Below are 16250 nucleotides of genomic sequence, written 5' to 3' on the forward strand. Positions count from 1 at the left end.
TGTATTGAAATTAATTAATATAAAAATATGTGGTATCCAATCCAAATGTCTCATTAAATAGGGGTAATTCCCATTTTCGGCAATTCCCAGTCGAATAGACAGTGGTAATTCGTCCTGCCATAGGCTGGTGTATGCTGGTATGGTAACAGTGCAGCTGTTTGTCTTTGATGGACAAAACGTCAGATGAATCTGAGCTTTAGTCAATTAGAACTGAAAATAGCAGGGATGCATACATTTGAAATCCGGTTGTGATTCTAACATTTTTATAACTCTTTTCCTGATGTGTATTATTTAATATTAAACTTACAACGAGAAAAAAATATAAATAAGCCAGTTTGTATTATTTTATGTGGTTGGGGGTGGTAGAAGTGTGTATATGAAATATTTTCAAGTAAGCACTTCTTTTCTATATGTATAATAATGTTATATCTGTGCCTCCAGGAAGTTTAAACTGAATGCACAGAGCAGTAGATTTTAACAACAGAACAGGAGACTATTCTGTCACAGCATTGCCTGTGCTTACAGATGAATATATCTGTTGCTTATATGATTTCATTTAGTTTTCTTTATGTATACACAGTATAACCAGGGAGTTAATAGGTATTTACTGCCTGTGTTTATATAACTTTACGATTCACTGATATATAGTGTAAATATCAGAATTTTCCTGTTTTAAACCTATCTTTTGCCAGCTAAATTTAAGAAGTCATCAATTTAAGAAAACCCACACATTGTAGGTTGATTTGTAAGTATATACTGTAGTGTCAACTAAAAAAGTAAAAAGTTGGTGTTTTTACGAACAGTAATTTATATTTTTACTGTTGCTAAGCACTTAGGATGGTTTGGTATACTCCCATACTCAAAAGGAACTTTTTGACACTTGGAACATAAAGAAAATGTCTTAACAAACATTTTCATTGTAAATATGAGCAGCCTAATAATTGGTATGGTGTGGTATTATAAGAACCTAGGAATATTTTGTACACTTTCTGCCCTGCCATTTCTCAGCAGTAATGGGAATTCTAAAATCTTCACTTGTAAGATAAATTCAGAAAAAATGCCTAATTTGTTTTCTTCAGTGCCATTGTGTGAACTTCGGACCTCTGTTTTTGACATCATACGCTGCCAGTCATAGCTTGATATTCAAATTACAACTGAACAATGAGACACAGTAATAAGATCAATGTGGTGGATTTGGCTCTATTAACAAACAAGAACATTTAATGTAATGAAAATGGAAAACAAAGTCAGAACAATTGTATACAGTTACGTGTACTGAATAATCCAGGCTCAGCTTCCTTTTTGAAATACTGTAAAATTTGTAAAGAATTACTAAGAAACCAATTGTCTGGTTTTTAACTTGACATGACAGTTTCTGTTCATCTTCATGGGTAAAAAAAACACCCAAGAAGTATGTTTTTTGTCTTGGGATCCAGTGTGATCCACCATTTGCCATTTCATTATTATTGTTCTGGATACACATTTTCTACCAAATATGTTTTAACTGCAAGATTGCTACATTTTCAGGAGACTCCTTACTCTTTTTCATACTTCATACTTCAGTAGAGCAAAGTCAGTCCTTTAGTTTCCATAGATTAAGGATATAACCCAATGAGGTAGTGGTGTCATTCTCATCTGTAAATTGGAGAAGCTGCTGGGTGGAAGGTGCAGGAAATGGAACAACACGGAAAAAGAAAATTACAGCATTGTGCCATTTAAAAAGACCACAGGAGTTAATATTGTGGGTTTATGTATGCATGTTAGTTAAGCTTGCAAGTGTGAATGTGAAATTGACTGGATTAGAGGTGTTTCTTGTTTTACAATAGGTGATTTATTGAAGGCTGCATGGTCCTTGGTCCTTGGTTTAAAAAAAGACTTTATTAAGAAATTCCCAGTATAAGTGTTCTGTGCATCTCTCCCTGTGTGAGTCATTGAACCTCTCTGAGCTGCAGCGTTGAGACCACTTGTGAGTGTCATTACTGCAGGAGTTGCTAATGAACATTTTATCCCTCTTCTCTCTGTCGGTTGCTTCTGTTAAAATTGCCTGCTTCACAACTACACATTTTAATCAAGCTGTTTAGTTAAGTAAATTTAGTCTATTTTTTTTAACTTATACTGTTTATTTTAGAATCACCAGTGGCATGACTCACATTGGGAGGGAGAATGTTGAGGTATACAGTATGCACCTCTGACCTGCCCATCTATCAGCCATTTGTCCTTGGACACACTGCATTCACTGCTGTGATATACAGGAGGTTAAGCAGGAGAGGTGTATCTCTCAGTGGCCTCAGATACAGTGAGCCTGTAGATAGTGCAGAAGTCCTAGGTCTTGCTGCTTCGGTGAGACAGGAGACAGGAGAGCCCTGGTAGACTAATCCCATCCCTAGCTGAGACAATTGTGCACTTGCTTGCAATTGGCTACTAAACATGACCCAGGCTTGAGTGCTGCTTGTTTTCATCATTTAGAAGGCAATAATCTTCAGCAGCGAATTATCTCAGTCAGTATTTTGATTTTTGACAGATCCTTTTTTTAAGTTTTGAAGGTTTGTTTAAATATGGACAGATGTCTTCAAAAAAGGCACTGCACATTCAAAAATGTACACAACCACCACACATTTGAGATATCTGAAATTATCAAGTCATTTGGAGACTAAGTTTTTTAAATGAATTCAGTGCAATAAGACATTAACTATTGGTGTCTTAATAGCTAGTTTCTCAAAATATTTTCAGCAGTGCCAGCAGCTCCATGTGGTACCATTCAGAAAAACAATTGAATGAAACCCCTGCTTTTTTGGAACATGGATTCTTTTATTTATTTTCCTCTCAGTTGTGTCGAACAAGAACGTGGAGTATGCTTGCTGTGCTGAGGGACCAGACTGATTGTAAGAACGCACACTGGAATTTTATTTAGCACAGCGGGTCAGGGCAAATTTCTTCTTTATCTGTGGAGCTGGTGGAGCTGGCAGGCTCTTGCGTTCCTAGGAGACAGCTTTGATTTTGACTGCACGTGACAACACAGTTCAGGTTTATTAAAATGCTACTTATGTGCTAGAGCTTTTATCAAGCTACATAATTTTAGTACTTTGTGGCCATTTTTGGACCATTCTGATATTAAGCCAGAAACAGCAGATCGGCAGTGCATACTGTAGCTGTGTACTTTTCTTTGATGTTGGTAATTGTGCTCTGAGTATTTCACGTTCTTCATCTTCTTCATTTATAGAACTTTATTCAAACCCATCCATCCCAGAATATGAGCTTTAGTACATTAATGGTAGCTAAGCAGCAGATACAGTACTCGGTCTATACCAAACATTTAGGAAATGCACATAAAGCAAAGAGGTAGTCACCATAGCACCCTCCACTGAAAATACACTTGTCCAGCCTCCTTTCTTAGGTTAACATGTTTCAAGTGAACATGAAATTGTAAAATTGTTTTTTACATTTAAACATGTCTTGTAGAAACAGCTACATGTTGATGTTCCAATCTAGCCTAGCATGGAACTTGATAGCCACTAGCTTGCTACATTTCATCAATGGCTATGCTGTATGGAAAGGGTAATGTGCCAAATCCATTATCAGCTTACAAAAATAGGTTTTATGCAAAATAATTTAAATGCTGAAATAGCTGTGTCACGATGGCTCAACTTTGATAGTGTTCTAAAATGGTTTTCATTTGTCTTTTTAGCCTACCACAAATGATTTATTCAGTAGTTTCTGTGCATAGGTGGGACCCTAGGGCTTAGATGGCATTTAGTTTCCTTATTATTGTACATAACACATCATCTGTTTAACATAATGCAGATGTAGGACAGCAAAAAAGCTTTTCTCTCCCAACAGTTAATGTTTTGATGACAGGTTTTCCACTAACATCATATCAACCAGAGACTATGAGAAAATAACATGACACTTATTTTTGTGCCAAATCACCTTTCTCTACTTGAACCTTATACAGTTAAATATTATCTAAAATCCATCAAGCTCTTATTTCTCTTTTTGATGTACTACTGTTTTTTTCATGGAAACATTACTCAGGAAAACGTTTTAAGAGTGACTACACATACCTGGCTTTTTTTAATAAGAATACCTGTATAGCAGAAATTCCTATAGGAAATGTTTTTCAGCTTTGTCCATTTTAAGGCAAAAATGTAGCATGTAATGAATTCCTATTAATTTCCTGTTCTGTTGCTATATGTAAATATAAGTAGGTGTGGAGGAAGGGTCATTATAGTAGGGTTACAGAAGACACCATTCTATGTTGGTGGCCCCAACATGAGTGCCGGCCACCCATTTCATTATTACTTGAGCTGCTGAATTATTTTTGAGCCCGTCTGTGCAGTTTGGGTCACTGTTCTTTTGCTTTGTGTTCGTGCAGGATGCTAAGAGGGTTTTAAACGAGGCCCCTGAAGATGAGTGTGACGTCATGGTTCCTGGTGAGCAGCTTGGGCATCCGCCACCGCCTCCCACGAGAGATGATCTTCGTGGGCCGCGAAGACTGTGAGCTCATGCTGCAGGTCAGTGTCTTGTGGGCTTCTCTCCACACCAATGTGACCCTGCCGAGCACACAGCCGCTGTACAGGAGACAGGTGTTTGTCTCAAACCAAAACTGCAGCCTCCGGGGAACCTGAACTCCAGGGAGCAGTGACAGTAAAAATGTTTTTTTTTTTTCCCTTTTTGGGAATTACACTTCAAATAAAAGCCAACAGCTACAGGATCGGTAGGACTGATGGGAAATACTAGTGGCAACACAGTGATCATGGCTGGAACAGATTTTAGATTTGTAGAGGTCGAAGGGTGGGGCTTTGTAGGTAAAGACAATTCTTTTTGTGTTCCATTTGAAGCCCTATTATTAGTTTTATCCCTGTATGTTTCCAAAATCATTGTTCTTCAAACAGTGCAATTAAACTGTTTACAGTACAAATGGTGTTAATGGCAGCGTTTAAGAAAATAACTTTTATATATGATTGAGTGTACATAAGTGTACTGTTGGCTTTAAAAGACTGACACTAATGTATTGAAATTACATGCGATTTCCATGTGAACCACGAAAAGAAGATGGATGTCAAATTTATTCACAGTTCTACTGGAAAAGGAACTGCCGGAGAGTGCAGTGCTAGTGGGAGAATGGCTTCTGGCAAGACTTCATTAAGAGACATAAAATCAAATGGACAAAGAACACACTATTGTCTTCCCTGTATCTGCAGTACAGTGAGAGTAACAATGAACGACCAGAAAAGAGAAGGTTTCTGGAGCTGGAACTGTATATAATATGTACTTAATTATTTTTTCTTAGCTGTTTTTGATTATATGTATTGTTATATGTTAATAGTGCGATAAAGGACCATTTCGCCCTTGGTGTCTAGAAGGTATGACACAAGCAAGTCTTCTTTAACTTTATGGTGTGAATTAGGTTTGAAGAGATGCTTCAGTCTGAAGAGATATTTAGTAGACTTTCCTATGAGAGGTCTTGATAGAAAGTAGAAAGAGCTGTTAATGGAAGATTATTTCGTTAACATTGCTACATTTAAGAGATGCAGCTATTACATAATCAGCTGTCAAATTGTTGAGCTTAATTTATGACTTGGGGACTTGGTAAACCAATGAAAATTTGAATTTGGTCCCTTTGATCACAGAGGTATCAGTACATATCTGAGGGTAGTGTGGGCTGTATTTCTGTCTGTCAAGGAAATATCCTTTGTTATTGCACAATAACTAGAACTAAATTTGTGGAGTTTAATTGTTAAATGTATATATGTTTGCTGTGGCACAGAGATTCATACAGACAGGACAATCTTAATATTCAAGATACACAGGAGAAGACTGCTGGTTGCCATTAGCAACCATGGAATATATTTATATAGGAAAAAAATCAGAGTAGTTCTGAAAGGCTTAATATAAAGGTCTGTTTCTCCACCAAAAATAATCTTTTCTTGTTCATATTTTTATAACCTTAAATTAAGAACATGTTGTTCTCTGCGTAACTGCAGTTTAATTAAGCTTTCTAGTTGGGTAATGTAGTTTGTTTTTCTATTTTGAGATGTGAGAAGGCTTACCTTTTTGTACTGGTTTAAAAGCATTTGTAAAGTTGTTTATAATTTCTTCACAGTTTGTGGTTTGCAAAGAATTTGACTAACCTCTATTCTGTGGTATGTTTAATTCTAAAGCTTTTGTTCTGTCCTGTTTGGGCCATTTTTGTAGACTAACCTCAGACCCACCCTTTTCTTATAATAGATATCATGGCCTCTTAAGAGACTTGAGCTTTATTCCTGGCTTTTGCATACAGAAGCAATGTGTGAAAGGAGCCTTTGGTGTCATACCATTAGAAGCCACGTCAACCACCTTTTTTCTTTCATAAAGTGCTCACTATTATAGTTGATTTTATGGCATTGTGCAGTGCAGGAGAACTGAACTGCACATGTATACGGACTTATCACCCACAGGTGTGGCCTTTGCATTGTTACTAAGACAGCTGATATGCTTTTTCTTAGCAGGGTAGCTTTTAGATTCTAGCCAGTGGTTTTAATTCTTTAAACCCATTCAACAATTGCAAGTCATAATTGAACATATTCCAACAAATGGATGAAGATATCTTCCCCATGATAATCATAACTTTGGGGCATGATTTCAGTCTTTCACCATTGTGTTTTTTTAATGGGACTGGAAATGCCAGTTATCCAACCACCAGTTTTCAACACCTAGGATTTGGTGTTAAAAATTACATTTCTAAAACTTAGGCTGTTTTACATTTAAAGTGTGTTCATTTTTAGCTGTAACTATTAATTCAATGTTCTTAATCTTTGATCGATGTTGGGAATTTCATGTATGATGTCTTGTACTTGGGTTCTGACACCAGGGCAAAAAGAGTGTCAGTCTCTTTCTGTGAAATAGACCTAGAAAACCTCAGATCTCTGAAATAAAGGGGATTAATTAAGAAGCCTTTCGGATGAATTGGTTCTCTGATGTCCTCCTCTTATTCCCTGCTTTGAAGTTGCAGATGAGGAGGTTTAAGTGGTTAATGACTGGAGGCAGTGCCAACACTGTCGGGTTTTAATTGTTGTTGTTTGTTTAATGTGCTGCATGCTAATGAGAAATTCCCATTTTCCAAGTTTTTTTTAGTTCTGTGAAGTTCGTGTCTGATAAAGAGACATTTTTGTCATGTATTACAGTTTAGAATCTACACAATTACACTACGGTATTTACTAGAATCAGCCAGGAGACTGAAGAAATTGCTGTATTAAGTGCGTGGGAGGTATTTCTAACAGCGTTTATTTACCCCTCATAATGTAAAATCTATTTTTTTCACCATACAAGTCCAATAGATGGTCAGCATACATTCAAAATGTGATGTCCCTTATGTACTGTCCTGTTTTTTTTGTCATGAATTACATCACCAGGTTGCCCTTTTCAAATTTGTTCTGATGACTTGGCCGTAATACCTTTCATTTAATACTTATGCACAATAGTAATGTTTTACATATGTGTTTACTTAAAAAAGATGTGCATTCAATTATTTTTAAAGTATTTTAATATATAGACAGCATTTACCCTAATTATTAATTATGCGGTGCTAACAGGTTGGTGTCAGAAGATGAGACACTTTGAAAACATAAAAGATTATGACACTCTTGGTACTTACTTTCCAGGTTTCTGCAAACAGATTTTTGTTTTTATCTGAGGTTTAGGGGTATTGCGATTGCTAGTTTTATAATTCGCTAAAGTCTGTCAGGAGCCTCTGTTGGCCAGTTTTACCAGAACTTGAAGGATACAGGACAAGATAACATTTTGTCAAGGAGATACATGAAACCAAGGCTGTTCTCAACCTCCAGAAATGAAAATACAACTGAAATCTGAGCAACAAATCTACCAGGCCTGGAACTGCTGCCCTGAGTCAGAATCTGCAGAACTGTGGCTACATTCATAGTATTTGATGTGTCTTCTATGTGACAGTATTGGTGGCAGACTGTTTACCTTTTGGCTTCAGCATTCGTTGGCCTACTTGTGTGCAAAATAACTCGCGCGTTAATTTGTCCTTTTTAATGTACATTTGGAATTGCTCATTTTTAAGTTACTTTTATATCCATTCATTTTGGAATTGACAGTACAATACTGTATATTTATAGCATTACAGCTGCCACTCCTGTTCAGGTTGGATACATGTAAATCTGCTCCTCTGAACTGCCTACCTACAGAACTGTTCCTCATTTAACATTCTGTGAGCTCCAGTGTTCCTGATAGGAGAGTTCATATCTGATTGGGGAGTGTCTCTCACTAACATCACTGCAAGCCAGCAGGGTCCTGGCAAATTACAGGTCAGGTGTGTGGCAGAAAGATTAGGGAAGCCTGGGTGACTAACTTAGCTGTGAATTTTGCTCATAGTTACCAAGTGTTTTGGCCTAGTATACAGTAGATTAGTGGTATTGGGAACATAGGTATGTAGCAGTGGTTGAGCCAGTCTGGACAAGGACAACAGCATCTATAAACTTAGGTTTTACTTAGATATGAGATATGTATTCTGTAATGAGTAGACCAGTAGATTAAAGCTTTGTGCCATAAACCTGTTTAGTCTAGTCTACTGCGGTATAAAGAGTGGTTCCACCCAGAGGAAAGCACTGCCCAGTGAAAAAATGAAATATCACACTGGATATCATTATTTGCATCACAGCTGTTGAGAAGCAATTCTGTTTGCTGCAGATGCATAGTAATATGTATGAGACATTCACATGAAGGCGATGAGATTTAAGGAGACTTCATATGTAGGTTTTCACATCACACATCTTTTAGACATTATGCTGTTTTGATCATAATTAAATAAGGAGGAAAGGTATAATCATGATAAGAAAATGTATTTTTAAGTTCACAAATTAATTAGTACCAATTGCAGGGAAAGATATTTCTATTATTTTTCAGTAGGTGCTGCCTACAAAGTGCTACTAATTAAGAATTGAATTGTCAATATACAGAGTTTTGTATGGAAGTTGTGATTATCTTAATATTGAAGGAGGATTCAATTTTGACTACTAATAGTAATATTTTGCCAAATTATACTAAAACTGGCTTTGTGAATGAGGAAACTTAACATTATTTAGTAAAGGGAATGTTTTGTAGTACAAATAAGTATTTTGCTTCTCTGGAGACAATACTAGAATCACTAGAATTTGAAAGCTTTGGTACAGCCACAACACAAGAGACCATCCAGTAGAACATGCATAACACATTACATCATTCTTAAATAATGAATTGTCAGGCTACAGGATTTATTGATATACAGTACTTACTCTGCAGAAAAATACTCGTCAAGCACTGACTGCAGCTGACTGCTCATTGTGTCATGTAAAATGCAGAAGGAGCCTTGTCACATCTACTGTTTCACCTTGGTTTTTATGAGAATATCCTGGAGTTTGAAAGTGTTTGAAAGAGGTGTTACCATAGTGGACTGGCATTTTTCCCTATCTTTGCATTGAGAGCCACCACACAGTATGAAGAAGAATTGATTTTCATTGGTTGACAATTGCTATGATAGCACCATGGTAATTTTTTTCAGCATTCATAAAGCTGCAGGCTGAATCCCTGAGGGCTGCAGCTATAGCACGGCTATAGCACAGCTTTCCTAGTGAAACATTTATAATGTATGTTTTATTTCAATAGTGTTTAGAGTGGCTCTAGAACAACATATTCTGGATACAGAAGTAATAGCAGAATATATTATAGACTGAAAAACTATACAACTTGCTAAAATACAAACTATACAGTATTTTAGCAAGTGAGAAATGCAATAAATATGGTGATATATGCTATGAACTGCTGGAGTAACCTGTATTCATGGCTTTGTGTCGCTCTATTTGAAAAGTATTTAATACATACTGTATTAAGTGTCCTAAGAATATGATCCTTTAGATGGATTAAATTAAATGCTACAATATATAACATTAAAATTCATACGAAGTCGACTTACAGGCAGGCAGTTGAGAGCACAAATTATGATATTTAATATAAATTTAGTTTTAGATTGAAAAATTCTAATAGCATTAGAATTAATAGAATTATTATAACAATTAAAATGGAATAGGTGAATAAGCAGTATCACAGGCATTTGGTACCTATTTTCTTTCTGAGGGAGATACCTTATGTCTACTTCCTCTATTACTAAAGTATAGGTATCTTGCAGTGTCTTTTTAACAGACTTCAGCAGTAAACGTTGGTAATAAACTTGGTACTTTATGCTGAATCGTACTTAGTTTCCAGTCATTTTACTGTTACATAAGACATTTAAGCATCCTTCCTGTTAATGCTCTAACGAAGTGCTAGTGTACACATTCTCTCCTTTTAAAGATTCTTTTCTGTTCATCCTATAATCTTTCTAAAGCTTTATTACACAAGTCTTTCTCTGGCTCTTTTCATCATAAAATGAGTTTAATTAATCAGAAAATCTCAACGTGTTTGCATACTTTATTTCAGCCGTAGTTTATTTTAATTTTCCTCTCTCCTTGTGGTCAGCAAACAAGTTATGGGCACAGTGCTACAGATTAATTTGCCTTTGATTCACTATGATAGTCAGGCCAGAGCTTTCAGTGACTTCCTGTTGGAAATGGCATGGAATTTATCATTCGGGAGTATGCCATTTTTTTAATTGTGCATTAAATTGGTAATAGTGCTTCGTATACAGTGTTATTTATCACATTGTATAAATTATATCTCACTGCTCATCATTGTTTTATGCTCTTTAAGTCAAAGATCTCCAGAAGAGAAATATTAAATTACAATAATTATTGTTAGTATTTATAATCATTCCTTACATTCTTTTGGACACTCCTCTCAAAGTGCTGTATGGGTAATTAGGACTTCCCTCCATCACCACCAATGTGTTGCCCCCACCTGGATGATACGATGGCAGCCAAAGTGCTCCAGTACACTCACCACACATCAGCTATCAGTAGGGAGGAGAACAGAGTGATGAAGCCAATTCATAGATGGGGATTATTAAGAGCCCATGATTGGTAAAGCCCAGAAGGAAATTTGGCCAGGACATTGGGATAACACCCCCAGTTAATAGTAATAGTTAAAAGTAAACAAATGAATAATACATCTTTATATCGTTTGCTTTTTTCTAAAAGCCATTGCTTTAAACTAAAAGAATGTGCATATCTGTGTGCAAAAAGTAATCTAAATTTACATTTTATATTACATATTTGTAAACTCATAGCTCCTTACCTAAAATATTATTTGTATTGTTTGAGCAAAAATTCAAGCTTGCCAGTAAGTTCTGTGCCAGTCTTTTTGGCTCTACTGCCAGGTGGTAGCTTTCAATTTAGGGAAATGACAAGTAAGCAAAAATGGTTGGTAGTAATGGTAGTAATTAAATTCAGTTATTTTCTACCCATCTAAAGTGTATTGCATTTGCCCATATGATATTTGGCCTCATCGTGTGAAGGAATTCCATGTTAATATACTGGGCCGATTTCACTGTCTTCTGCATCGGGGAAAAACAATACGCAAGTGATTCCTTATTTAAATTTCAGATATCTCTTGCTATGCTTATCGAATATATATTAAAACGTTTCTTGTACTGATTTTCTTTTGTTCCTTCTTGAAGCAGTCACTCTTGAGAGAATTGTCAGTTATGCTTAAGAGCAGGTGTTTACAAAGCTATACATTTGCTCTCATGTTATTGATTTGGGAAAGGCATCACCTGTTGTATGTGGGGGTTGGGGTTTTGGTAAATTGTGATGGGTGGGGGAAGTGGGCAGCAAAAGCAAAATTTTTTAGGGTATCAGGGTTTAGGGCAAGGTCTAAGCGACACTGTCTTTGTTTAAGAAGTGTAAGCACTGACACAGGAAGAAGAAAATAGGGACAATAAAATCCAAATGCGTTCTTGGATTTAAAACAAGTTAATCTGAGCTGTTTCAGTACCTGTGTGAGATGTAAAAGTGCACTTGATCCACTTCTCTTTCAGGACACAGTAATACTCCAGGGTTTGTCGATTTTATACAGGCTTCAGGTCTGTAAGCAGGCAGTCTAAATCAAATGATCAATAAAATATTAAATATCCCTCCACTTAAATGGTGATCTTGAAAGCAAAGAAGAAAAGGTTTAGCTGATCATATTTTTAGTTTTTTAATGGATAGACTGACATTAGTGGGTTTATATTTTTTTTCTTTTTCTGTGGTAGTTTTTCTTTTCACTGGAAAAAATAACTGGTCATATTTTTTTCTTTGTTGTATCTGGCCTAAAGAGATGGGTGCAAATTTGATAAACATCTGTTGTGAAAAATCAGTGTATCATAAGCTAAACTGTGATATACTGAGTAGAGTGTGCACTAATTTCTGGTACAGTTGCACACAGTGTACAGTATTCACCTTTTCTGAACAGGCAGTATTTTCTCTTGCAATTTCAGGAAATGGTTTATTTAATTAATGTGACGGATCATCTAAATAAAATGGACCTAAATCCTTTGAAGTCATTATCGCCTCACTTTGTTATATTGGTTCTCTGTTTGATAGCTGTTCTAATTTTTTATTAATTATTAAATTGGTCATCGTTATTGTTGTCTTTGATATTTTGGTGAATGTTGCCTGCACTGGGGAAGGGATGCCCTGCAGGTTGCTGCTCAGTTTCTAATGAGGGGAGGTGAAGCAGAAGGGTCATTAGAATGCTCTTGTCTTTTCAGTCCCGCAGTGTTGACAAGCAGCACGCTGTCATCAACTACGACTTGGCCACAGATGAACATCTTGTGAAGGACCTGGGGAGTCTCAATGGGGTAAGCAGGGAGAGATGCTGAGTACACAAAGCATTTCTTCTTTATAATAACCAGGCTCACCAGAGGAGAAGAAATGGAGATAATTTTGTGCTGTTTGTACTTTTCATTCTGGGGTTTGTTTTGTATTTATACAGTACCACTCCAGTCAGCTGTCAGCTGTTTATATTTCTTCACAGCAGGGAAACTTGCAATTACACTGTACAGGGACAGGCGAAAAAAAGAGTGTTTATGAATGGTTCTTCCAGAAATTACATTAGTTTGTCTTCAAAGTGCATATCTCGCTCATTCACTCAAGACTTGTGAAGAACATTATGGATTGATAGATTTTTTTTGTTGAATTCAACAACGAAAATGGAAAACAAGACTACTATTACAACACCTTAAAACGCAGCTAGCGTGTCCAGACAGAACGACCTCATGTAAATTCTGCCCCTGACCTTTTTGGCTATAATGTGTTGTCTTCTCTGTGGTGCATCAATTTAGACATTTCAGTTTGTTGTAGATGTGGGAAGGCTGCAAACCATCGTTAAATCTGAGTGCAACCCAAGCAGTGAATGGGACACCAAAACTGTGTGTGGGTAGTAGAGAGGTTTCTATAACAATATTGCAGACACCAGCCAGTCCTGTGCTTCACTGTCTTTACCAGCAGTCTCACTCAAGTGCTCAAGTGGCCACATTGTACTGCCACTGGATTACATAATGATCCCCTAATGATGTAATCCACCATGCAAATACTTTTCAGATGTCACTGGCAGACTATAATTTATGCTAAGAGGAGAAAAGCAGCAAAGCACTGTAGATAAACCTTATACTGGTGTGAGGATTAAGATAAGAACATTGCCTGAATGGTGGTGCTTTTGTTAATGATTCGACTGGCATCGTTCTTCGCAGCAACTTACAAGGGTTACAGAAAAGTAAAAACAATTTTTGGTTTAATTTTACAGTAACAAGATGTGTCAAGTATCAAGGTGAAAGTTAATAATCAGTAGGCTTGTTGTTCTGTTTCCTATTTACTGCAATTAACATATTGAAAATGTTGTTCCATGGGACAGTCCATGCCTAAATGGTGATCCTATATGTGTACAAACTGTTTTTTTGTCCCCCCCCAGACGTTCGTTAATGATTTAAGAATTCCTGACCAGACCTACATAACGCTCAAGCTTGGCGATGTCATACGATTTGGATACGATATCCTTTGCAACATATATTTTAATAGTTGGTTTTTGTTTGTTGCTTGTTTTGGCTCAGAAAGATTTCTGTAGTATATTACTGGTTCACAGGCTCATTTGGATATTTTGTTTTACTGCTAGAGTTGTTTCCCATTGATACTATAGAGTTAGTTTTAGAAAATGACATTTGATGAACCACAATCTTTCTTTGTTTATGTAATCCGCATTATTTTACATTCACACTGAACCAAAAAACAAACACACATTTTGTCCTTCAAAACGAAAAATGTTGGAAAGAGACAGACTATGACCGAGACCAAATCTCTGACAAAATGTTAATCCTCTATGGTTTAGCCAGAGGGCTTTAGATTATGTTGGCCGCTGAATCTAAAAGCTTTTGCATGTACAGTATGAAGCCCAAAGCTTAAAAATACAGTTTAAATAAATGTGAGGAAAAGATGTTTCTATTCATTTGCACAGCAGGATTAGTTGAATTCATTGTTTGAAATCAAGAAACCTAAAGTTGCTTTCCCCCTCATTACATTCTGCTGGTATAATTGGATTTAAAAAACATATACAGACCACAGCTATGAATCATTTTTTGGATCGGTTATTTACGTATATGCGGCATATGATCATAAGCAACCCTTGGTGTGCCACTAAGAGAGCTTCTGAATGTTATTAAGAAATTGAATTTTGCTTCTTCTTCAGGATAATTATAATTCTGCCTATTTACCTTTAGTAGGTTTTAGCTTTTGGTAACAATAGAGCCTGCAATGCAAGCTTTTGAAAAATAAAAGCATGCAGATTATGTCATTTTGTTTCAGGATGAGGAAGAAAAAACAACATGAGGCTACATTGTAAGATTTAGAAAAGCTGATGTCCTTTTAGTGTTAGCTTCTTACATGTGTTTTCGATCATCATATTTCTTTTCAAAGTAACTGTACAATGATGCATTTTCCTCCATGCTTTATTAATCATGTCTTCTTTGTGGTTATGACTCTTTACGTTCACATGTATAGTTTTCTTAACATAGCTATTACATCCCCATGTCTATGTATTGGAAAGGAGTCAGCACAGGGTTCCTGAAGAGGCCCTCAAGGTAGGCGTTCTGTTGCAATATTGTGCGTATGCATTTATTTTCTATGCCAGTCTATACCAGTCTAGCCCTTAGTGGGGATTTCCTGGCTGCTGTGATTTCTGCTCTCGAAACAACAGCTGACAGCTTTCAAGGGCCAAACCAGATTATAACCTAAAGAGCAAATAAAAAAAAAAACAGACTTTTTACCCCTCCCACTCCCATTCACTTGATTTGGTTTGCCACAGATTAAGATAAGTCTCTGGTTGGATCTAACATGTGGAGCTGGAAGCAGCAGAAACAAATAATGGACTCTCAAAATAAAGAAAGTTGCCAGACTGTTTAGAATGTCTGTCTCGATTTCCCCAGTGTTTGCAAGCTGTCATTTGATGGGGGAAGATTTGGTTTTGTATTACTGAGTCACCATTCTCATGGATATTGTTTTCAGAGCAGATTTTGAGTTGAACACACTCTGTTACAATGCTTCGTTTCATAGTACCTACTTTAGGACACAAGAATGTTTTTGGTAATGCACGGACCAAATAACCTATTAACTGAAACCTGTTTATTCTTTTTTCAGAAATCATTAAAAGTTAATTAAAAAATACATTTTCTAAAACAGTGAAAGTGCTCTTGCCTGATTAAGCATTATGTAACTCCCTCCCTCACTTTTGAATTTCAAACATTTTTCACTGCTTTGAGCTTCTGGAGCTGTAAATCTTGGTGAAGCACAGAACATTGTCAGTATAAAATGTGTCCATTTTTTAAATTTGGAATCCTAGACATCTGTGTAGATGTCTTTAATGGTACTGTGTGGTAAAGTGTTTATTATTTGTGCAATGAATAGTTCATTGCCTGTGCTGAGCAAGAATGCAGAGTTTACTATGGATTTGGATAAGAACTGGCAAAAGGAGACTATCATGTGTCCTTTCTCAGCACTCAGATGCACTGACTCTTGGTCTTCACCACTCTCGTTTCAGCATGAGAAGTACACGAGCCAGCTTCAGATGAGCGTGAAGGGGCCTGAGGGCACGAAGACTGAGCACTCTGACGAGAAGGCAGGAGGTTTAGATTCCTCCCGGTGTAAACTGGAGAAAGGAGAACGCAAATGCCCGTCAGGTAACTTCATATACAAGATCAGTTGTGAAACACCTTACTACTGCTGCCAAAATTGGCTACCAACTCCTTTGCGCTGTTGAGATATACCGAGTTTACTTCAAGTTTTGAATGGCTGCCAGCTAATTGACCTGTT

At 36.6% G+C, this 16250-nt stretch overlaps 1 protein-coding gene across 5 annotated transcripts in view; it reads left to right on the forward strand.

Annotated features, from left to right (window-relative positions):
- cep170ba (centrosomal protein 170Ba) overlaps positions 1-16250 on the forward strand; it is a 48338-nt gene that overhangs the window by 1271 nt on the left and 30817 nt on the right. For all 5 annotated transcript variants that reach the window (XM_015350824.2, XM_015350826.2, XM_015350823.2 and 2 more), the window contains exons 2-6: positions 4373-4511; positions 12662-12751; positions 13861-13939; positions 14964-15022; positions 15979-16117. In XM_015350824.2, coding sequence (XP_015206310.2) covers positions 4407-4511; positions 12662-12751; positions 13861-13939; positions 14964-15022; positions 15979-16117 — 472 coding nt within the window. In that variant the 5' untranslated portion in view covers positions 4373-4406. The remainder of the gene's footprint in view (positions 1-4372; positions 4512-12661; positions 12752-13860; positions 13940-14963; positions 15023-15978; positions 16118-16250) is intronic.

Source organism: Lepisosteus oculatus, chromosome 8, assembly GCF_040954835.1.
Source record: "Lepisosteus oculatus isolate fLepOcu1 chromosome 8, fLepOcu1.hap2, whole genome shotgun sequence".
Lineage (NCBI taxonomy): Eukaryota > Metazoa > Chordata > Actinopteri > Semionotiformes > Lepisosteidae > Lepisosteus > Lepisosteus oculatus.